At 37.4% G+C, this 21,701-nt stretch overlaps 3 protein-coding genes across 6 annotated transcripts; 2 read left to right on the plus strand and 1 right to left on the minus strand.

Moving 5' to 3' along the window:
* Positions 1-48: 48 nt before the first annotated feature.
* LOC113773856 (topless-related protein 4-like) lies at positions 49-8,691 on the plus strand. 2 transcript variants are annotated; one of them, XM_027318460.1, is made up of 26 exons: positions 49-258; positions 615-725; positions 1,203-1,382; positions 1,498-1,611; positions 1,714-1,872; positions 1,957-2,143; positions 2,228-2,351; positions 2,562-2,677; positions 2,984-3,152; positions 3,285-3,394; positions 3,533-3,602; positions 3,714-3,787; positions 4,051-4,146; positions 4,235-4,330; positions 4,980-5,107; positions 5,260-5,494; positions 5,576-5,740; positions 5,837-5,929; positions 6,114-6,260; positions 6,445-6,555; positions 6,636-6,815; positions 6,919-7,047; positions 7,147-7,242; positions 7,518-7,706; positions 7,920-8,086; positions 8,171-8,691. In XM_027318460.1, the coding sequence occupies exons 2-26, from the start codon at positions 646-648 to the stop codon at positions 8,364-8,366; spliced, it is 3,411 nt and encodes a 1,136-aa protein (XP_027174261.1). In that variant the 5' UTR covers positions 49-258; positions 615-645; the 3' UTR covers positions 8,367-8,691. The 2 variants fall into 2 exon arrangements, with proteins under 2 accessions (XP_027174261.1, XP_027174262.1); XM_027318461.1 differs by having other exon boundaries at positions 2,565-2,677.
* Positions 8,692-9,224: 533 nt separating this feature from the next.
* LOC113775062 (BRCA1-associated protein) lies at positions 9,225-14,259 on the minus strand. Of its 2 annotated transcripts, XM_027319794.1 has the most exons (12): positions 13,855-14,259; positions 13,099-13,207; positions 12,887-13,001; positions 12,648-12,745; positions 12,220-12,326; positions 11,854-12,103; positions 11,540-11,593; positions 10,832-10,975; positions 10,444-10,508; positions 10,219-10,273; positions 9,941-10,134; positions 9,225-9,586 (listed from the first exon to the last, which is right to left on the minus strand). In XM_027319794.1, exons 1-11 carry the CDS (start codon positions 14,193-14,195, stop codon positions 9,976-9,978), a joined length of 1,497 nt encoding a protein of 498 aa, XP_027175595.1. In that variant the 5' UTR covers positions 14,196-14,259; the 3' UTR covers positions 9,225-9,586; positions 9,941-9,975. The 2 variants fall into 2 exon arrangements, with proteins under 2 accessions (XP_027175595.1, XP_027175593.1); XM_027319792.1 differs by lacking the exon at positions 9,225-9,586 and having other exon boundaries at positions 9,793-10,134; positions 13,855-14,258.
* Positions 14,260-17,219: 2,960 nt separating this feature from the next.
* On the plus strand, positions 17,220-20,302 carry LOC113775134 (putative clathrin assembly protein At2g25430). Of its 2 annotated transcripts, none has more exons than XM_027319888.1 (3): positions 17,220-17,326; positions 17,420-17,531; positions 18,089-20,302. In XM_027319888.1, the coding sequence occupies exon 3, from the start codon at positions 18,139-18,141 to the stop codon at positions 20,014-20,016; it is 1,878 nt and encodes a 625-aa protein (XP_027175689.1). In that variant the 5' UTR covers positions 17,220-17,326; positions 17,420-17,531; positions 18,089-18,138; the 3' UTR covers positions 20,017-20,302. The 2 variants fall into 2 exon arrangements, with proteins under 2 accessions (XP_027175689.1, XP_027175690.1); XM_027319889.1 differs by having other exon boundaries at positions 17,257-17,306.
* The last annotated feature ends 1,399 nt before the right edge of the window (positions 20,303-21,701 follow it).

Genomic DNA, 21,701 nt, shown 5'->3' on the forward strand with positions numbered 1-21,701 from the left:
ATTTTGTCTGATACAGGGCAACTTCATTTGCCTCCTCTTCACATCTTCTCATCTCTCTTTCTCTCTCTCACTCGCTCACTCACAGATTGATTTCTCCCTCCTTAGAATCCCAAAAAAGAATTAGTTTTTAGAGAGAGAAACTGTGTATTTCTAGATAGAGAAGGTTTAGTAACCCCAAATATCAAAAGTACGTCTCTCTTTCTCTCTCTCTCTACGCAAAACCCTCCGATCTGTTTCTTTCTCTCTCATTCTTTCAAGGTACTCTCTTCTCTTCTCCTCTCCTCTGTCTCTGTGTGTGTCTGTATATATATGTTATACGTGCAGACATGTGTATATATATATAAACAGATAAATTCATATATGGAGACATGTAAGCTATACATGCATATTTATATACGCGTATGTTGGGATTTTAGGTTTTTTGGCAGTTGGGATTTTTTTGATGGCGGTTGTGAAATTTTAGTAAATTTTATTGATCTGTGAGGGTTAAGTTTTTCTTTTCCCATAGATTAATTGGTATGTTGGTTTAATTTTTATTTAATCCTTTCGGGTTTTTTAAGGTTTAAGTTTGATTAGTTGTTCACTTTTGGGGGTTAATTCAATTATTTTTGCAGCTGCCCCTGGGGGGAGTGAAGGGAAGCGAGCATGTCGTCCCTGAGCAGGGAGCTGGTGTTTTTGATACTCCAATTTTTGGATGAAGAGAAATTCAAGGATACTGTTCATAGGTAGGGTTTTAATTTCCTCCCTCCCCTCTTCAAAAAAGTTCTTGCTTTTATTTGATCCTGAAATGTTTAATTCATTTTCATTTTCCTTTTGGCTATTCTTTATAATTTTCGACTGACTGAAGGACAAGAAAGTGAAAATAAGAAAGGAGTTTTGCATTGTTTTGGATCTAAGTGTATTCAACTCTTGGCTTCACTAGTCAGCATTAGACCAGTTGGTTAGCTTCATGGACTGCAGAAATTTGTCATTTTCCGGATATCAGTAAATGCTCAATTGTCCTGTAAAGTTGGTTTGGAAAAGCAATTATTGCCGTCTGAATTTGGGAATGAATTGGTTCGCTTGTTTATTTCTTAGAAATGATGGACAAGTCTTGTGATGCTTAGTTAGTTTGTTTTGCAAATGAGGTGGCTTACTTGGAATTTGGTGCACTTCTATTTTGCTGGTCTTTTGTTAATTTTTTGCTGATTGATGTGGCAAAGGTTGGAGCAAGAATCTGGATTTTTCTTTAATATGAGACATTTTGAAGAAATGGTGACGAATGGTGATTGGGATGAGGTGGAGAAGTATTTATCCGGGTTCACTAAGGTGGATGACAACAGATACTCCATGAAAATCTTTTTTGAGATAAGAAAGCAGAAGTATCTTGAAGCATTGGATAGGTTTGTTCTTCCTCTTTATGTGTTTTTAATATTACATTGTTTTGTTTACACTGCAATCTTTGTCTCAAGTGACTGTTGAGATTTTGGATTGATGAGCTCTTCATCTTGAATTCAGGAAGGACCGTGCTAAAGCTGTTGATATTCTCGTGAAGGACTTAAAAGTCTTTTCGGCTTTTAATGAAGACCTTTTTAAAGAAATAACGCAACTTCTGACGCTTGAGAATTTTAGGTAAAGGATGAACGTTTTGGTCATCAACTAATGTCATTGCTAGTATTGCATTTTTTTAATTTTTTTATTTGCACGTTTTAACACAAATCTACTATCTCATAGGGATAATGAACAACTATCTAAGTATGGTGATACTAAGTCTGCCAGGGGAATAATGCTTACCGAACTTAAGAAGTTGATTGAAGCGAATCCTTTATTTCGTGATAAGTTAACTTTTCCTACACTGAAGAACTCAAGGTTACGGACACTAATTAACCAGAGGTTTGTTTCTTAAGAATTGCTACCATAGAAGCTTACTTTCATTTTTGATTTAATTTTCTTGCTTGACATTTAGTATTTTTGCAGCTTGAATTGGCAGCATCAACTTTGCAAGAATCCGAAGCCTAATCCTGATATAAAAACCCTTTTTGTTGACCATTCTTGTGGGCCATCACAGCCAAATGGGGCACGTGCTCCATCACCTGTGACTAATCCACTAATGGGAGCTGTTCCTAAGCCTGGTGCTTTCCCTCCTTTGGGTACTGCTCATGGTGTAAGTATATTAGAAAAGGAAACATTGTTTGATCTTAGATTTTTCAAGGCGTACATTGCTTGACTTATAATTTTGTTTCTCAAGCCATTTCAGCCGACACCAGCACCTATGCCTACATCTATTGCAGGATGGATGGCTAATCCTTCACCTGTTCCGCATCCTTCAGCGTCTGCAGGGCCAATTGGTTTTAATCCACCCAATAATCCAGGTGGTTAAACTTTGAATTGGTTTCTGGTAATATGATGCAAATGATAGTTAATTGGTGGGGTTGTGCCTGAGTTATGCTCAACTTTGTATGTATTTTGAAATTTCTAATTACCGAGTCTTTCTGTGATGAATTTGCCTCTTTCCCATTTTTTATTTATTTTCTGGCAGCATCTGATGCCTTTTGTCTTTTTCGATGGACTGAATTTTGCAGCAGCTCTGCTTAAGCGTCCTAGGACTCCTCCTGCAAATAATCCAGCTATGGACTATCAAACTGCTGACTCTGACCATGTATTGAAGAGATCAAGGCCTTTTGGAATATCAGATGAGGTATGTAATTATTGTTTCTTTCCAGTATTCAATTCGGTTGCATTGACTACTGGCTCTATTTCAAGAAATTTCCTGCTAATTGGTCTTTCTATGTATTCTTCATTTCATGCCTCAAACATCCAACTCTATGTGTTTAAAGTTGGATTTGTGGCTTGATTATTTTTCTTGGTCAGTCCGTTCAAAGTTTGCAGTACTATTTATTGGTCATGAGAGGATGAAATTAAGAAATTGTAAACATGATTTTTCTGTGTGTCTACCTGCTTTTTATGTTTAGATTCTGAGTAGTTAAAACTGCTAATTTTGCAGGCAAATAACATGCCTGTCAACATCTTGCCAGTTGGATTTAGTGGTCAGAGTCATGGTCAGAGTTCATACTCATCAGATGACTTGCCTAAGGCTGTTGTTCTGAGTTTAAATCAAGGCTCAGCCGTCAAGAGCATGGATTTTCATCCAGTGCAACAAATTTTACTGCTTGGTTAGTCCTCCCTATCTAGGTTTTTGTTTGTTAGGGAAAGTTACAATTCTTGTAATACTTCTGGTACCATGTTGGAGGTGGTATAGCCTGTCCATTTCTTTTTGATACTGATATTTTGTCGCTTTGTTTCAGTCGGAACAAACACAGGAGAGGTGATGGTTTGGGAGCTAGCTAGTAGGGAGAGGCTTGCTCACAGAAGTTTCAAGGTGTGGGACCTAGGAGCTTGTTCAATGGCTCTACAGGTTTGTTTTTTAGATATGATAGACGAGGTGTTTCTGGAATTAGATATATCTTTATCCCTCTATTTGCTTTCTGTGCCAATAAAAATATATTTTGTGTTTCTTTAAAGTGACGATGTATTTTTTGGTGTTAATGTCTAGACATCTTTGGCAAGTGATTACACTGCATCAGTTAATCGTGTCATATGGAGCCCTGATGGCACTCTTTTTGGTATGAAGATGATGATACTTTCTTGTATATCTCTCTGGTTGAGTTTGCAAATTTTACATTAAGATTGCATAGTGAGTATGAATATACTAACATTTTTGTTTGCTAACTTAGGTGTTGCATACTCGAAGCACATTGTACACATATACTCCTACCATGGAGCTGACGATTTAAGAAATCACCTTGAGGTCCTTGCTCTGCATATTTCTCATGTCTTTTTTTTTTTTTAGATTGTACCTTTGTATGTATGTGTTTATAATGATATTTATTTGGTCGTGCTGAACTTTGCTTTAATTTTTGAGAAATATTATATTTCATTTGGTGGTTGGAACTTAATTTTATAATGATATTTATTTGGACATGCATACCTTCACTTTAATTTTCGTGAAATATTATATTAATTTGGTGGCTGGAACTTTACACTAAGATCCTGACCTTTTCTTTCCCCCAGATTGAAGCGCATGTTGGTAGTGTCAATGATCTGGCCTTCTCATATCCTAACAAACAACTTTGCGTTGTTACATGTGGGGAGGATAAGCTTATTAAGGTTTCATTTTGAATCACCTTGTTCTTTGCTCTCTATTACTGAAAAAGGACATGCATGACTTGTGTTCTTTTGGCTTTACTTTTAACAGGTTTGGGATGCAGTTACTGGGAACAAGCATTACACATTTGAAGGCCATGAAGCCCCTGTATATTCTATATGCCCACATCACAAAGAAAGCATTCAGGTATAGACTCCCCTCTGCACCACCCCCCCAACCCAAAGGGATATATAATGATGGTAGCTTGCTTGGATTGTACATTATTTTTGCCTTTTTTTCCTTGTCGTATGTAGAGCATCAAACTGTGGCTTCTAAAACCGCATAAATTTCCAAGTAATTGGTGGATTTAAGTTTCATTTTTAATTTTCTCTTGATTATTTAGTACAAAACCCTAGAAGTACATCTTTCCCAGAAAAGAAAGGAATAAAAAAATGTGCTGCAACTGAAAAAGCGTCTAAAGAATAGATTTTTATGTCCTTTAGCCTCTTCCTTTTTGAGCTCTTTTTTCAAAATTGTCTTTTGCACAAAACTCCAGAATCAACATGCTCTATTAACTTGTGGTGAAACAAATTGTTGATGATAAGAGTAATATATGAATTTCAATATGCAGATTTATTCTTGAACACATAATTCCTCTTTACCCAGCTGGGATTGTCATGGGGGCAAAAGGAAACCAGAGTGACATTGACAATTTTTTTAAACTATCCTTTTCAAGGATGACCATACTTTGCATCAAGGAGAACATTTTGAGAATAGAAACATGTCGTTCCCGATTTTAGTTATATATGCTCTTACTTGGTTGTTTTGACATTGTTCTGTTGTCTTCTAAAACCAGTTCATCTTCTCAACTGCAACTGATGGAAAAATAAAGGCTTGGTTGTACGATAACATAGGTTCAAGAGTTGATTACGACGCACCGGGGCATTCATCCACGACTATGGCATACAGTGCTGATGGAACAAGGTTGACTAAAAACTTGTGAATTCCACAATTTCTTTTCCATCTCTGATTGTTTCCATGAGTTTGTTTGCGTTATTTTTTTTACACTAAAGTACTTTTTTTCAACTCCACTGGATGGGGCTAAATTTTATTCTGTATGGTGCAATAATGTGTAGGTTGTTCTCTTGCGGGACTAACAAAGAAGGTGAGTCATACCTTGTGGAGTGGAATGAAAGTGAAGGTGCAGTAAAACGGACATATATTGGTCTAGGGAAGCGAGCTTCTGGGATTGTGCAATTTGATACTACCAAGAATAGATTCTTGGCTGCGGGTGATGAGTTCATCATCAAATTTTGGGATATGGATAATGTTAACTCATTAACCAGCACTGATGCAGATGGTGGACTACCGGTAATTCTGATTATGCACAAGTATAAACCTTCATAATTTTGGATTTTTCAGCTAATTTAATAATCTTGGATTTCTGCTTAGGCTTCTCCTTGTATTCGATTCAATAAGGAAGGAATTTTGTTGGCCGTCTCAACAAATGAGAATGGCATTAAAATCCTGGCAAATGGAGATGGTCTTAAGCTACTTAGAAGTATGGAAAATCGTCCATTTGATGCTTCTAGGGTCCCCTCTGCTTCTATCGTGAAGGTTGATGGATCCCTTCCTCCCCACTAAAAGAAAGAACAAGAATTTTTTTGTTTGTCAAACATGAATTTCTCACTTAATTGTTTCATCTTTCGACAGCCTCCGCCTTTGGGAACATTTGCTGCTGGTAGTGCAGCTGTTGGGTCCAGTATTGTGGAGAGAGTTGCTCCAATTGCAGCCATGGTTTCAATGGTGAGTATTGCTGTATGAAATTTAGCATGGAGTCTATGCTGTTGCTCTATAATTGATCTGTTTTACTTGTGGAATGGAAGGCTACTTCATTCTGCAACAGAGATTAAATTATTCACTAGATAGGTGATAGATTATCTGGATTTTGCATTTAGTCATTGAATCTTTTGCTTGTAACTTCCTCCAGAATGGTGACACTCGAAATTTGGGTGATGTGAAGCCCAGAATAGCGGATGAGTCTGCAGACAAATCTAGAATATGGAAAATGACGGAGATCAATGAACCATCACAGTGTCGCTCTCTGAGGTTGCCAGATAGTTTGACAGCAATGAGGGTGGGCCCTCTCCCTCTTTCCCTCTCTCTCTCTCTCTCTCTCTCTCTCGTGTACATCTGGCACAAAACTTTTGAGCTCCCATCTTGGGCTGTCTTGCACAAGCACCTTTCTGGAGTTTGTTAAGTATTTTGATGTCTTAACAAAATTATGATGAAGTACTCTTTTGTTCCTCTTGACAATTCAGGTTTCAAGATTGATATACACAAACTCAGGGCTTGCTATATTGGCATTAGCTGCCAACGCTGTTCACAAACTCTGGAAGTGGCCAAGAAATGACCGCAACCCAACTGGAAAGGTGCTGGCTTACTCTAATGGATAAACTCGTTTATTTTGAAGACGTCAATTTATATTTTCCAATAATGTATGCTCTAATAGGCAACTGCTGGTGTTGTGCCACAACTATGGCAACCTGCTAGTGGAATATTGATGACCAATGATATTAGTGACACAAATCCTGAAGATGCTGTTCCATGCTTTGCTCTCTCGAAGAATGACTCCTATGTTATGTCTGCTTCTGGAGGGAAAATTTCTTTATTTAATATGATGACTTTTAAGGTAAGTGCCTCATGTAACTCCTCTTCCAGTAAATGGCCTCGTAAGTGTTAAGCTCAGAGCTCTGGCAAAGTGATCTTATTATGGTCCTGCTGTTTGCTTGCAGACTATGACAACCTTCATGGCACCTCCACCTGCTGCAACATTTTTGGCTTTCCACCCACAAGATAACAATATTATTGCTATAGGCATGGAGGACTCTTCCATCCAAATATACAATGTTCGGGTTGATGAGGTCGTTTTAGTTTACACCAACACCTTTAAGACAGAAAGTCTCTGATTCAAAACTGTTGAACATGCAAAAAACTAAATGTTCTGCTTGGCATTGGCACAGGTCAAAACCAAGCTCAAAGGACATCAGAAAAGAATTACAGGCCTTGCTTTCTCAAATGCTTTTAATGTGCTGGTATCTTCAGGAGCAGATTCTCAGGTAATGCTGCCTATGTTGCTAGGGAACTGGATAATTCTGGATAGATAAGCTATAACATATCAAAGCAGTATTTCCCCTTTAGCCATTTTCTTACGCTTTAGGAATGATATATATGCTGACACCAGCAGGTTAGGGACCAGACAAAGGCTGATCTCATTGTAGAAATGTTGGAATTTACAGAATTTTGTATCCATGTTTTAGCTTGATGACCTTTTCTGTTTTCTATAGACTATTTCACAGCTATTTCGCGTGGTGATGTTCTTCTGTTGTTGCAGCTATGTGTTTGGAGCACTGATGCATGGGAGAAGCAAACAAGTAAATATTTGCAGATCCCAGCTGGGCGAGCTGCTGCCCCACTTGCTGATACCCGTGTTCAATTTCACCAAGATCACACACATTTACTAGCAGTCCACGAAACACAAATAGCCATATATGAGGCACCAAAACTGGAATGCCTTAAGCAGGTCCAGCATCTGAATTTAAAATTCAGTTACTAAATAAAGCTTTCTTCCAATTTTTATTGCAATATTACTTGCTTATTCTTGTACATATTGTCCTTATTTCTCAGATATTTATATCTATATTTTCATCCTAGAAGTTTGTTCAACAAAATTGGTTTGACAAGGATATACATTTTTCCAGCAGCTTCTAATGTTTCAATTGTTGTCATTATATAGTGGGTACCTCGAGAAGCAAGTGGCCCCATCACACATGCCACTTATTCTTGCGATAGTCAGTCAATTTATGTCAGTTTCGAAGATGGAAGCGTAGGTGTTCTTACTGCTTCAAGTCTTCGATTGAGATGTCGAATAAATCCAGCTGCATACCTGCCTACCAACCCGAAGTCAGTGTCACTATCACCAGAAAATAGTTTAATGAATTGGTTCTTGACTTGATTTTCTCTGATCATCCATATATTGTTTTGCAGTTTACGGGTCCATCCTCTGGTCATTGCTGCTCACCCATCTGAACCTAACCAGTTTGCACTGGGCCTAACAGACGGTGGAATCCATGTGTTTGAGCCATTAGAATCCGAGGGCAAGTGGGGAACCTTACCTCCAATTGAAAACGGTACTGGGCCTAGTACTTCTGGAGCAGCTAGTTCAGATCAACCACAGAGGTAGCATCCAATGAGCATCACCATTCGACAACTGTATCTATTGCATTTTAGTGATATGCTGTGTTCCTTTTGGTTTTATTCGCCAAGCAGGAGGATCAACATTAGATAAGGTAGTTTGTAGGATATCACTCTTTGTTTTGTAGATTAGTCAGGAAAAGCAGAAGCAATTTCATTCTAATGCCAACAGTTTGTTGTTTAATTCCCTTGCTTCCACCAGATAGTATTGATCCATGATGTAAATTAAGGTTTGTGAAGGAGATTGGGAGGCTTATGCTAAGGTAACAGTAAATGAATAATGGGCTTAATAGTTGAACTGCCCCCCCTCCCTCCCTCTTTGTGTGATTTTTGTGTTCTAGGTTTGTTAGGCCATGTTTCAATTTTGTTATTTTTTAGGGAACAGCTTTGCGGTTTTTTTCATTTGATATTTTGATGTATCTGCCAATTGTTATACAGCTACAATTATCTTGTGGCGCCGATACAAGTTTGCTCAAAATTGGCACGGTTTCTTATCTCTCTCCTCTCTGCCAACCTCTCCTTTTTTTGAAAAAAAAAAATTGGACAAAAAGAAAATCATCCCCTTTGCCTTGCCCCGTACCCAGAATTAAAGAACGTAAAGAAAACAGGAACAGAAAAACTCAGAGAAGTAAAACGGTCACAGTGAGACCGAACGTTTGCTTAGTCAAGTCCATTGGCTATGAGGCCCAAGTGTAGTGTCTTCAATAAAAATAAATAAATAATATAGTACGAATCCTCAAACTCCGCAAGGTAATGCGATAAAGGGCACATGTTCTTTGACATGGCTTTTTATTCCATCGGAGATTAAATAGAAAAAAAAAGGGAAGGTATTTTGCTACTCAGAATCAGCTCATTGATAATTTGTTTTGTTTACTTTGGATTTTCACTTGTAGCTCAGCGGAAGGCTTAGTCCAGTGATGGTCTAAAAATAGAAGGTAAAAAACTACACTTTGACTACTCAAAATACTTGAAACTACAGAAATTTCTGAGTTTGGAACAAAATTTGAAACCAAAAATACTTTGTGAGTTCAGAACGTCAGAGGACCTTAAACTTAAAGTGGGCCAATGAGGCTGTACTCGAGATGAGAAGACGCTGGCTAATTGCCGTAGTGCACAATATCCTCCAACAGCTCAGGCAAATCTACCAGCAGTACAGGCATGCATTGGAGGAAGCCCTATTTGTAATTGATTCAAGCATTCTGCAGTTTCCTTCACAAAGCAAGACAACAAGTACTACATCTTAACACGGCTCAGACGACAACAGTCAATTGAAGAAAGCTAGGGCTTTACAATGTTTGTTATCCTTGGCAATTTAATGCCTCCAACAAGGTCTTCAAACAGCTCATTATTTTTCCCTAGTCCTTTATCTAAACATTTAAGCATAAAAACATAAAAGTTTTTTTGAAGAATTGGGCTCACCAACAATAAACATATATTACCAACATACAACTATTTACAGAGAATTACATATCATAGGAGATACAAAATAACTCCCCTCAACACAAATTTCATTTTTATCCGTCAATATAGTTGATACAGTAAGGTCGTCAAGACCATAAATACCTGAAGTTCTAATGTTAGAAAAAAATTGTTGTCCTCTAACCCCTTCGTCTACCTGACTTTGCTCGCCTTTTTGGATTACCTGACGATGGGCAAGTTGCCTCCACCGGTAGAAGAGTTCCACCTTTAACACCTTCTCGATCAGTCATTTTAGCAATTTTTTTCTGGGCCTCAAGATATACTTTTAAATCTCTAATCTGCAGTCAAAAATTAAACATGATGATTTAGTAGCAAGAACTTTGAGATGATTACAACATATTCATGATAACAAGAACAAATACCTGTTCTTTCAGATCCAATACCATTTCATCTTTAGATTTGAGAGTTAAACTACTCCTGAAATGCACGAGAAATTAGACAATTAGATCAACATAAAACACCATCAACTGTGCAGGAATCCATGTAACTGCACCATTACATGCAACAGCTAAAATGGAGTTATAAAATATGTACAAAAAGAAGTGGAAGAAGAAATATAAATATGAAAAGATAATTCAAGACCGTACATTGCCTCAATATCCTTGTACTTCTGCTGTAGTAGTTCCTGTTTTTTCATGAGTTCTTGGTTCCTCTGACAACATTACGAGTTTCATATTAGCTACAAAACATGGCAATAGAAGAATTGCATCAAATAAAATTAGGAAAAACACGTCATCATCAGAAATATAATGTTTTAAGCCAAACTTGAATGCACATACATATTGAATACTCAAAAAATCAATAAACATGAAAAAAACTAAGTCGACGGGAGGTATGCATGGGTAGGGTGACAAATGCCATAATTGCTACACGTTGCACCGGAGAGAACCCGGTGGACTAGATTTGCCCTTTTTAAGGTTACTAAAGGGAGGTCGGAAAAGAGAGAGAGGGGCAGGTTGAGAGTAAAAAGATCACCTCAGAAATAGCTTTCTTTTCCTCTGTATACCTCTCCAATCTATATTGCAAATCGTGCATCCTTGAAAACAAAGTCTTCTCCACTGCTTTGGAAATGGTGCTATCTTGGCTATTTTTGGCTTCAGCAAGCAGAGATTCATAATGCTGCAAACATGGCAAAAAAGGAATCAAATTTGTAATTCAATTTAAGAGAATTTTCTTGTATGGCGCATTATCTCATAAAATTTAGTCCTAAGGAACTTCAATATGGACGATTTCTCCATTCACTTAGAAATTTTAAGCATTCTAAATACTCAAGAAGATAAGTTATTATTAAACAAAAGAGGCTGATTTACAAATGTGGACAACCTCAATCTGTCAGAAGTCACAAAGACAAACCATACACCCGAGGATCCTGCTTCTGTAGACTTGGAAAAAAGCAAGGTGACTGCCAAGGTCAAAATGCAGCAAATTTCCACTTATCCATATTCTAACATCTAAAGTGAGAAACTCAAATTTTAAAAAATTCAGCGATTATTGCTGCCATGCAAATTTTCCAATGTTACATGCTTCAATCCCACTGCATTTTAACTGATTAACAAGAAGCTTACCAACTTTACATGGCCAGAGAATGCAGAACACCAAACATATCATGAAAATCAAGATTTGACCTTTAGAATGCAGAACACCAAATATATCATGAAAATCAAGATTTGAGCTTTAGCTTACTTGTCTCTGGATCTCCAGCTGACTTGCAAGAAGATGGTTGTATTCATCAACAGTCTGTAGTCATGAATGTTAGATCAGACTAACTTGGTGCAACACAACATTAAATAAGGGAAATAATACAACTAGCCTGCCAATCTACACCAAGTTTACAATTGAAAACCTTCAAAACCTAATGACAGATGAAGTTCCATTATCTTATAAAACTTAAAAGTTGAAAGGGAACCAGAAACACGAAGAATCCTGAATTCGAAATATATTCAAACACAAAGGATCTAAGTTCTATGCTCAAGAAGTTCCTGGGAAACAAAGTTTACCGTTTCAACTTTGCTGCTAAAAAGTACTCCATCCAGTCCTGAATCCTCCTCATACCCACATGTACCACATTCTCCTTCGTTTGAAATGCAGTGAGAATTCATGACACCAGATTTTCCGTCAGCTTTTGACTGGTTTAATCGGTGAACATATTTGTCCCCCACATAATCCCAAATTTGTTGCGTTTCTAATTTTAAGGAGTAGTTATGCTCTGTGTCTCTCGAATGTCTAACAGCGTGCCCCTTTTCATACCTATGTATGACAGAAGCTATTCAATTAGATACAGCATGAATTTACATTAAAGTAAAGATCATAGTTTTAAAGGTAGGGCTCGAAATAAAGCAAAATAACTACAAGAATTGTTTCACCTTGCACATCCTACAAAACCACAAATCAGACAGACCCAAAGGTTTTCCAATGTTTCACAAACAGCACAAGTTGGTTTCTCATCCTGCTGCTGACAAAGTCGGCAAACCTGCACATAAAAATGGCACCTCCATAAAAAAAAAAATAGCACACTGTATGACATTAGCTGACAAAGCACTAAGGTCCAACTTAATGAAAAGTACAGTCCACCAAGCAAGACTAAATATGTAGGGTGACTGAAAACAAAGTAGTACAGTAAGGAACATGACTTATGAGGAGATGGAGGTGAAAGGAATTAGATATATCCAAGATAGAAAATTTTAAGCAATGGACCATGCATGCAAGAAAGAAGTCAGCATTCTACTTTACAGGAAACTCCACCATGTGGATGGAGGAATAGGACGAACAAAAGGTTGTTAGACAAACTAACCTGACAGGACAAATAAGTCCATTTCGAAACACAAGAACAATAAAATGAATGGTCACATAGTGTACTCTGAATTCCACTTGTGTCCTGGTCCAATCTCTCTTCAGAAAAAAGTAAATATAATTACAATCATATTTTCTGCTTTGCACCATATCAAAATTTAAATCCTAAAATTTTGCATGAGAATAATGAATAACTTAGATATTAAACCAACAGATACATAAAGCAGCATGGCAACTAACCAAGGCAAATAGGACAAGTTGGCAACTCAGTGAAACCCGGGGGTGGAGTACTAGCAATTTCTGCTACTTCAGTATACTCAACTGATTGAGTAAAGTATATATGACATACTTCAGCCTGAAAATTCAACCGGATAATTCAATGATTACTGTCCAGCTATTGATATACCCCATAAAACACGTTCATAGGTAAAAAGGTAAGAAGGGTGAAGTACCTCAGAGGGTCTAAACCTTTTCCCATTGAAACTGCAATAAAACCCATCAGCAGCTAATTGATTTGCCAAACTGATGAGTACGCTATATCTATCCTCCACTGCATCATTCCTGCAATATACTCTAGTCAATACAAAAATATAAATGCACTTAACATGTATAACATTTTGATATTAATAATTTGCATCTCACATTTTGGAAACAACTGGTAACATTCAAGTTTTCCTGACTAGACAATAACATTCCTACAAAGTTTCAAGTGCTATTTCAACAGGCAAAATATATCTCCTCTCAAATTCCTAGAAACGCCTATATTAATACCTTTGAAAGATATGCACAGTACCTGTCAAAACATATGCCTTACTAAATTCTTAATCTTGTGAATAACTTCGAAGTTTTCTGCCAACAAATAAAGAGCGTGGTGGACAAAGTGCTATGCATGCTACATGAATCTAGTACTGGTGCTAGAATGTGTATTACTAAAGAAAGACCAAAATAATGCTACGATTTCGCTATCATAACAACGTTAATTTGCTATTCGGCTTATTTCCTAATAAATCCCAAATTGTCTATTAAAACGATAATCCGACATTCTTAGAATGTGTACTGCTTTAAAAAAAACAAACAAACAAAACGATGCCAGGGAAATATAAAGTCTACGTTAACTTGCTCCTCGGCGTATATTTTGATAAAATCGTCGTTGTGAAATTGTCCATTAAAGAATAAGAAAACAATAGAGTTTAGCTTAAAAAGAGTACCTGACGAAAAGGATCTCTAGGAAGTGATCAACGTGGGTGCCGCAAAAGAGAAGGAAGTCATCGGAAGACAGGTAATTTGGGACAGCGACGATGAAGATCTGGGTGGTGCGGGCCGTAGGGTTTGCAATTGTGGTGGATGGGGTGGGAGGGGTACTGTTAGGGTTGGCAGCAGTGGCAGAGACGGAGGGCGGGGGAAGTTGGCGGAAGAGGTGCGCGATGCCTCTGAGTTCCTGAGAGTTCAAAGCGTCGCCGGTAGTTCTATTAGGGCCGTGAGTGGCGGAGGTGACGGTAATCGGAAGACGTTGGGGAGAGTCGACGGAGTGAATTTGCAGGGTGAACATTTTTTTATTTTATAAATACTAAACAAATAAAAGTGAGAGGGAGAGAGCGGGAGAGAATTAATTTGGGTGATAGGTTGTGACTTTTTTTCGTGATTCAATTATTACTCTAGGTGTAAAATCGTTCGTGGTAGGATGGATGGACAAACGCGATCCTCCCGGCCTTAATTAGTCCTTTCACACCTTTTGGTGCAATTGATGCGTTTGGCGGTGGGAGGCAAATGCGACATTTAAAGTGGCTTGACTTAAAAAAAATCCGGGCAGGTGCGTAGTGCATCCGTTTGATCCGGTGGCATTTCAGTTCCCTTCGGATTATTCTTGGATCTTCTTAGATCTGTCCCCTTCCCCTAATGTAGGATAGATTAGATTATACACCAATGACATCTTGGTGTCTATTCTCATTTCTCTTAAATAGCTTATTTGTGCTCTTTTTTTATTTCAATTTTTTACTGATGTTAACAAATTTAAATTGTCAAATGATAAGTTTAGTGATGATTATCAAACTAGAGATGAAAATAATAGCAGTGATAAAAAATTAAGGATGGGAAATAGAAGATGGACTAAATGGAGATTATACATTTATACTGTTATAGTTGTTACAGAAAAAAAAATGTTCTTGATATATTTATAATTACATTGTGTTTTTATTTTTTATTTGCAATTATTGGTGATGGTATTCCTATAGGGAGAATATGATTGATTTGAATTATTTACTGATGAAATACATTGAATGTTGGTATTAATAGTGATGACTTCGAATGTTTTGCATTAAAAATGTGTAACCATGGAATTGGAGTTTGGAGATATTGATGAATTCAGTTTTGCTGGATATTAAGCAAAATTTGAAAAGTTATATACAGCCATATACTCGGAACTCTTGAAGGTTGAAGCTTGAAACTTAACATGCAGGATATTGGGCCGTTAAATACCGTGTACGCTAGCATAGGCAAGAGGAGAAAATCAACCGTCGAGAATACCACTAGTATCAAAATTTGATGCATGATTTGAGGCGATAATAGATTTTTTTTTCCCTTTGGATAATTCGGATGCATCCCTTCTGATGTGAATTTACTACAAAAGTCAATTATCCCAAACAGTCATTGAAGAGATAACTCCTGTTGATAATCATTTATCCATATATCTATTTTCTTCTAAATCACAATGAACTAATAAAATTTTTCATTATACTTGTATACTTTTTATATAGATGCCCAAAAAAAGGGTATTTAGTAGGGTAGTAATCGAATCGAATTAAACTTGAGTAGTGTACTACTCGAGTCTGACTCGAGTTAAAAAATTTGAACTCAACTTTGTTGAACTCGAGTTCGAATTCGAATGTATTTTGCATTACTCGAACTCGAACTCGTGCTCATTGAGGCCAATTGAGTTTATTTCGAATTTAATCAAGCCTAAGTTTGATTAAACTCGATGAGTTTTCGATCTTTACATATTAAAATCGAATTCGGCTCGTCAAATAATTTGAATTGTTTGAACTTGAACTCAAATTCGATTAATACGAGTTCGAACTTGAATTTTAATTAAGCAAACTCGTAAGTTACTTAATTAAAATCGACTCATTTATACCCCTGGCGTTTAAATGGTACTACTACCCCAGCCCCTCCCCCTTGCTATAAAAGGCAAAGCATATCTTTTTTTTTTTTTGTCAACAACGATACATTTGTATAACCTACTCTATCATAATCTAAGGGGAGGGGGAGCCTAAGGAGGCTGTTGTAGGGGCTAGTGGGTATACAGACCCAACTAGACAAAGAGAGTGCTATGACACAACTCTTAGATTTTTTTTCGCTACTGAGGAGGTTTGAACCCTCACCAGCAACCCAAGGAGGGACTTCCCTGGTGGCCACTGAGCCATTGGCCCAGTGGTTAAAGGCAAAGCATATCGTCTGAGGAATAAATGCTTGTATACATGAACGAAATGAAGGAATATTTTGAAAAGGATACCGGGAAAGTATTCGTTAAGGATGCACAGGCGCCGTATGATTTCGTTTTTGTTTATGCAAACAGGCTTTTCTATTTGTTGAGACTCAGTCCACACCAATCTGCTACTGCTTCCCAATCTTTAATTGCTCTTTTTCACATATTTTATTTTTCCCAATAAATAAAATATGTATATAAAAATTTCTATGAGTGTAAATATACAGTGCATTGGATCGAGTATTATTTAAAATAATTACTGTAACATTTTTTATGATGTAATATATGCAATATACAAATGATAATTGAGAATATGAAAATATAATTGAAAAAAGATTTTGTGATGCAAGTAAAATATTATTTTGAAAAAATAGCATCCAAACGGAAAACTCTCAAACATCATGTTTTTGAAAAAAAAAAAAAAAGAACTGTTAGCCATAAGAAAAAAAATGTTTGAATTGGTGTGTTTTTAGAAACATATATTTGAAAATTATTAAACACATATCTAGAATCACATACTACGGTAAAATTTGTTGACATAAAAACCTTAAAAACCTCTGGTCCAAGAAAAAAAAAACACATGACTAGACTGTGACAAAAAATGAAATTAATTTAAATCTTTGGTACCCAGTCTCTTGACAAAAAATGCTATAGTAAATATCTCAAATAAATCATCCAAATTCTCTCTATCCAAACAAACTCTCTGTTCGATTTCATCGTGAAAGTCTTTTGCAGCTTAAGGCTTAAAGTTCGAGCGTAAGGCAAAGGCAGCACTTGCAGCTTGGCATGTTTTGCTTCATTGATTCACAGCAGATGCCCATTTGTCAAAAACAAATGAAAAATTTTTGCACCTGATAAAACTTCAAATAGAGGGAACATATTCTTTCTTTTTATCCCAGTAAAACTTTTGAGAAAAGCAGAAGAAAGGGGAAAAAAAATTTCTTCTGTTTTTGGTGGGCTTTCCTCTGAAAAGGGTTTAAAAGTCTTTTTACCAAGTGACGTTACTACTGTTAGTACATAAGCTTATGCCATACGTTTACGAAGTCATGAGCTACGCGGCATTTTCCATTCCTTGATATCGCCAACACCATCAAAGCTGCTTGGCTTGGCTTGGCTTTGGCTTTGGCTTGGACAGTTGGACTCTTTCTTTCTTTCTTTCCTTCTTTCTTTCTGATGAAGGTGACATGAAATAAATGGATGTGCGTTCAAAGTACTCGTTTATCATCGTCGCATATTAACAAGTAGTACCAGTACTTTGTACATCCCCACTTTTTTATTCTTCTTTTGCACAGGAAACCTGCTGCTGCCCACATAGCGGTGCCGTCCGATCGCCGTCTTTGTTGAAGCAGATCACTTTTTCTGAACCCGGATCCCGCTTCTGATCCTACTGCAATACCCCATAAAGTGATTCTTCAATCCCCAAAGCTTCCTTTTTTTGTGTGTCTATATATACATACTGATGTATTAATGGTACTTGTTGTTTTTATCTGATATTCACCAGAATTAGTTTGGCAGAATTATTATTATTATTTTTTTGGTTAAAAGATCTGTTATAGTGGAATTGCTGATGGTGACCGACTTTGTTTGTAAGGCATTTCGGATTTCAGTCTTCAAAGAAATTGTTAACCCTGTTTGTGTTTGTTAAAATGCTTTCTCTGGACCAAACTAAACAAAACTGATGTTTGGACCGATGTTGCTATTTTTATTCCTTAACATTCATAGTTTTATTCGGTATAGAAGTCGTTTTTCATATTAAAAAAAAAACTGACTTTTATATTTCTGGAAAATGAATGAAACTATCAATATCTGCTTGACGTGGAATACAATATAAAAATATGATCCTATGATCAGATTTACCATGAAAATGGGGACTGGCTTATTTTCTTGATAGTACATTTTGGAATTGATTTACCAGTAGAGCGCTTAATATTTGCTGGTCTTCTCATAAATTGAACTTACAGGCTAGTGACAAAGAGGTGATATCAACCTTTTCTCTGAAGTTCTTCCAAAAATGGCTCCAAGCACAATAAGGAAGGCTATTGGGGCGGTGAAAGATCAAACTAGTATAAGCCTGGCTAAGGTGGCTGGCAATGTTGCTCCTGACCTCGAAGTCTTGATTGTGAAGGCAACATCTCATGATAACGAACCGGCTGATGAGAAATATATCAGGGAGATACTGAATTTGATGGCTTATTCCAGAGGATATGTCAATGCTTGTGTTTATGCTATTTCAAAACGGTTGAGTAAAACCCACGATTGGATTGTTGCACTAAAGGCCTTAATGCTCGTGCATAGGTTGTTGACCGATGGGGATGTTGTTTTTGGACAAGAGATCATGTATGCAAGCCGTAGAGGTATGAGGGTTTTGAATATGTCAGATTTTCGTGATGAAGCTCACTCCAATTCATGGGATCACTCGGGGTTTGTCAGGACTTATGCATCATATTTGGACCAGAAGCTTGATTTTATGGTCTATGAGAGGAAATTGAATGGTGGCGAGGAGAAAAAGAGGTATGATGATGGATATGGAGAGTTTCGGGATGAACCTAGTTATGGGATGGAGAGAAGAACTAGGTCCTATGATGATTTGAATGACGATGCCTCAGGGCGAGGGGAGAAAAAAGTTGTGACACCACTTAGGCAGATGAAACCGGAGAGGATTCTGGAGAGGTTGAATCAGTTGCTTCGGCTTCTTGATCGTTTTTTGGCTTGTAAGCCAACTGGTGCTGCAAAGAGCAGTAGGATGGTGCTTGTAGCACTCTACCTTGTTGTCAAGGAGAGCTTTAGGCTTTATGCTGATACATGTGAGGTCTTGGGGGTTGTGTTGGATCGATTTACAGAGATGGAATATGCTGATTGTGTGAAAGCTTTTGATGCGTATGTTAATGCAGCCAAGATGATTGATGAACTTGTGGCAGTCTATAATTGGAGCAAGGATATAGGGGTGGCACGGTCATCAGAGTTTCCAGAGGTACAGAGGATCTCTGATAAGCTTTTGGGGACACTGGAGGGCTTTTTACGGGAGAGGGCAAATAGACCAAAGGTCTCTGAGAAAAGCACAGAAGAAAGTACATCAGCAGTAAAAGAGGAAGAAGTTCCAGGAATGAATGAAATAAAAGCATTACCTCCGCCAGAGAATTTCACTCCACCCCCACCGCAGAGCCAGCCCCAGCCCAAGCTTCAAACTCAGCAGGTAACTGGAGACTTGGTGAATTTGAAGGACGATGGAGTCTCAGCTGATGAGCAGGGAAACAAATTGGCATTGGCTTTGTTTTCTGGGGCTCCCGCTGCAAATACAAATGGCTCATGGGAAGCGTTTCCATCTGATGGAGAACCTGAAATAACTTCAGCATGGCATACACCGGCAGCTGAGAGTGGGAGAGAAAACTGGGAATTAGCACTGGCAGAATCTGCCAGTAATCTGTCAAAACAAAAGGCTGATTTAGCGGGTGGATTTGACTCGCTATTGTTAAATGGAATGTATGATCAAGGGGCAGTGAGGCAGCATGTGAACAGTACTCAGCTGAGTGGTGGGAGCGCAAGTAGTGTAGCACTGCCTGGAATCAGCCAAAATTCTACACCAGTTCTAGCATTACCTGCTCCAGATGGGACGGTAACACCAGTTGGACAACAAGACCCATTTGCAGCATCTTTATACGTGCTGCCTCCCGCATACGTTCAGATAGCAGACATGGAGAAGAAACAACAATTGCTCATGCAGGAGCAGCAGCTCTGGCAGCAATATGCTAGCAACGGGATGCAAGGCCAAATGGGTTTGACCAAAATTGCTGGCACGGCAGGTTATTATGGTGCTGGTATCCAACCTTACGGACAGCCCCAGGTCAGTGGCATGGGACAGCCTGGAGGATACTACTATGCTCCTTTCTAAATTGGGACTAGATATTTCATATTCGTGCCACAATGCAAAATAAAAATGATGTTACACTGCATATTCCTTCTATTTTTAAGTTTTTATTGGCCTAATCTGATAGCGCTGATATATTTGTTTCTGAGCAGTCAACTATTTTGCTAATGAGAAGCAGTGCTGCTTTTGTATGCGATACTTTTTCGCAATGATCCACCTCTATTCTTGGCCCATGGATCTGCCTCCTTTTACTTCCAGTAGATTTCAAACAGGCAATCAATATAATTGTTCTTGGTCAATGGCACTTTTATTCCTCTGCCTTGTTTGAATTTCATAGATCTAACCATGTCTAATAGAAGCTCTCACTATTTTGTTCTTCCGTTAGAATCTGCTCTAGAAGGAATTATATGGTTGGATCTTGGATGTCTGACCATTAATTACTGCGCCATATGCAAAACCAAAGTGCTGCCCCCTCTTCCCTTACCCTCAGCGCCCCGGGGAAAAAAATGGGTAGAAAAGGAAACGTATTTGATGGTATCAATTACTTGTATGCCTTAGTAGACCAATTCCTAGCTGTGGGATAATTTCCTCCGTCTGCCTTCTGACCAGTTCATACGAGACATAGGCGTCAGAAGAACATATAGGATTTTGATTATTACTACTTGCTATATTAACCCGTCAAGCGGACGAGCCGACGAGGTAAGCTAAGCTGATCAGATTGGACGGACTGCCACGTGTGGATTTTTTGGCACTTTGAAAATGGACGATGCTTAACATGGTCATCTTGACTCAGCCAACTTGAATATTAAATGGCATTCTAGATGAATGAGATTCCATGAGTTAAGACTTCCGCATTGAACAGATTCAATTTAATAGCTTCTCAAACATCGATTCTCAACTACTATATCTATATCCCAAAGAAGAGAATTTGTGCTTGTGCATGCCATGAGACTTCAACATATAAAAAACTTAAAAAGGGTATTCTTTCTGAATGTTTGATGTCACCTTCAACAAACAATGCGAATGTTGAAATTAATTATCAACATATGAGATCATAAATGGCAAGGGAAGAACTAAAGCCTACAAAAAAAACTTGGATAAGTGACAAAATATTGTTTAGATACAAAATGTAATGTATTTAATCGATGCCTGATTGGTTTTTTCAAGATTAATACTTTTATAATTTCACCTCAATAAAAAGCTCACATTAGCCTTCTTTACACAAGACTTAGGGCTTGTGTGATAACTCTACTTAATGTTAAAAATTCATTCATTCGAAACCTTTTGAATTCAGCATATTTCATAACAAAAATTCCTTACCACCTAATGTATTGAGCATGGCTTAATTTGTGTATAAAATTATAAGTGAAGATTTTCACTGAATTTTCTAAATAGACTACACATATTATACCTCTCACACACACACATAACACACTCTCGTATCATTCTTACACATGATATACATTTATTGTCTTTATATTCGACACATATATAAATACACAAGCATGCACGCACATTTTTACACGCAAATACACATATTTAAACACAATTTTTAAATTATTTCATTATTTTCTCTCTCTCAACCACACGCACAAACTTTTCTTTTCTCCACATACACAAATAAATGCATTTTTTAAAAATATAAACACAATATTTGTGCGATATTTTAATTTATTATTATAATTCAGTTAGTTATCAAACACATATGA

Source organism: Coffea eugenioides, chromosome 6, assembly GCF_003713205.1.
Source record: "Coffea eugenioides isolate CCC68of chromosome 6, Ceug_1.0, whole genome shotgun sequence".
Lineage (NCBI taxonomy): Eukaryota > Viridiplantae > Streptophyta > Magnoliopsida > Gentianales > Rubiaceae > Coffea > Coffea eugenioides.

Coding starts and splice junctions, on each gene's coding strand:
- LOC113775134 (XM_027319888.1), top strand. CDS start 18,139: ATGGCTCCAAGCACAATAAGGAAGGCTATTGGGGCGGTGAAAGATCAA.
- LOC113775062 (XM_027319794.1), bottom strand. CDS start 14,195: ATGTTCACCCTGCAAATTCACTCCGTCGACTCTCCCCAACGTCTTCCG. Junction 13,208..13,854: donor CTAGAGATCCTTTTCGTCAG/GTACTCTTTTTA, acceptor AGTATATTGCAG/GAATGATGCAGTGGAGGATA. Junction 13,002..13,098: donor AAAGGTTTAGACCCTCTGAG/GTACTTCACCCT, acceptor TTGAATTTTCAG/GCTGAAGTATGTCATATATA.
- LOC113773856 (XM_027318460.1), top strand. CDS start 646: ATGTCGTCCCTGAGCAGGGAGCTGGTGTTTTTGATACTCCAATTTTTG. Junction 726..1,202: donor TTCAAGGATACTGTTCATAG/GTAGGGTTTTAA, acceptor GATGTGGCAAAG/GTTGGAGCAAGAATCTGGAT. Junction 7,243..7,517: donor CTTCAGGAGCAGATTCTCAG/GTAATGCTGCCT, acceptor CTGTTGTTGCAG/CTATGTGTTTGGAGCACTGA.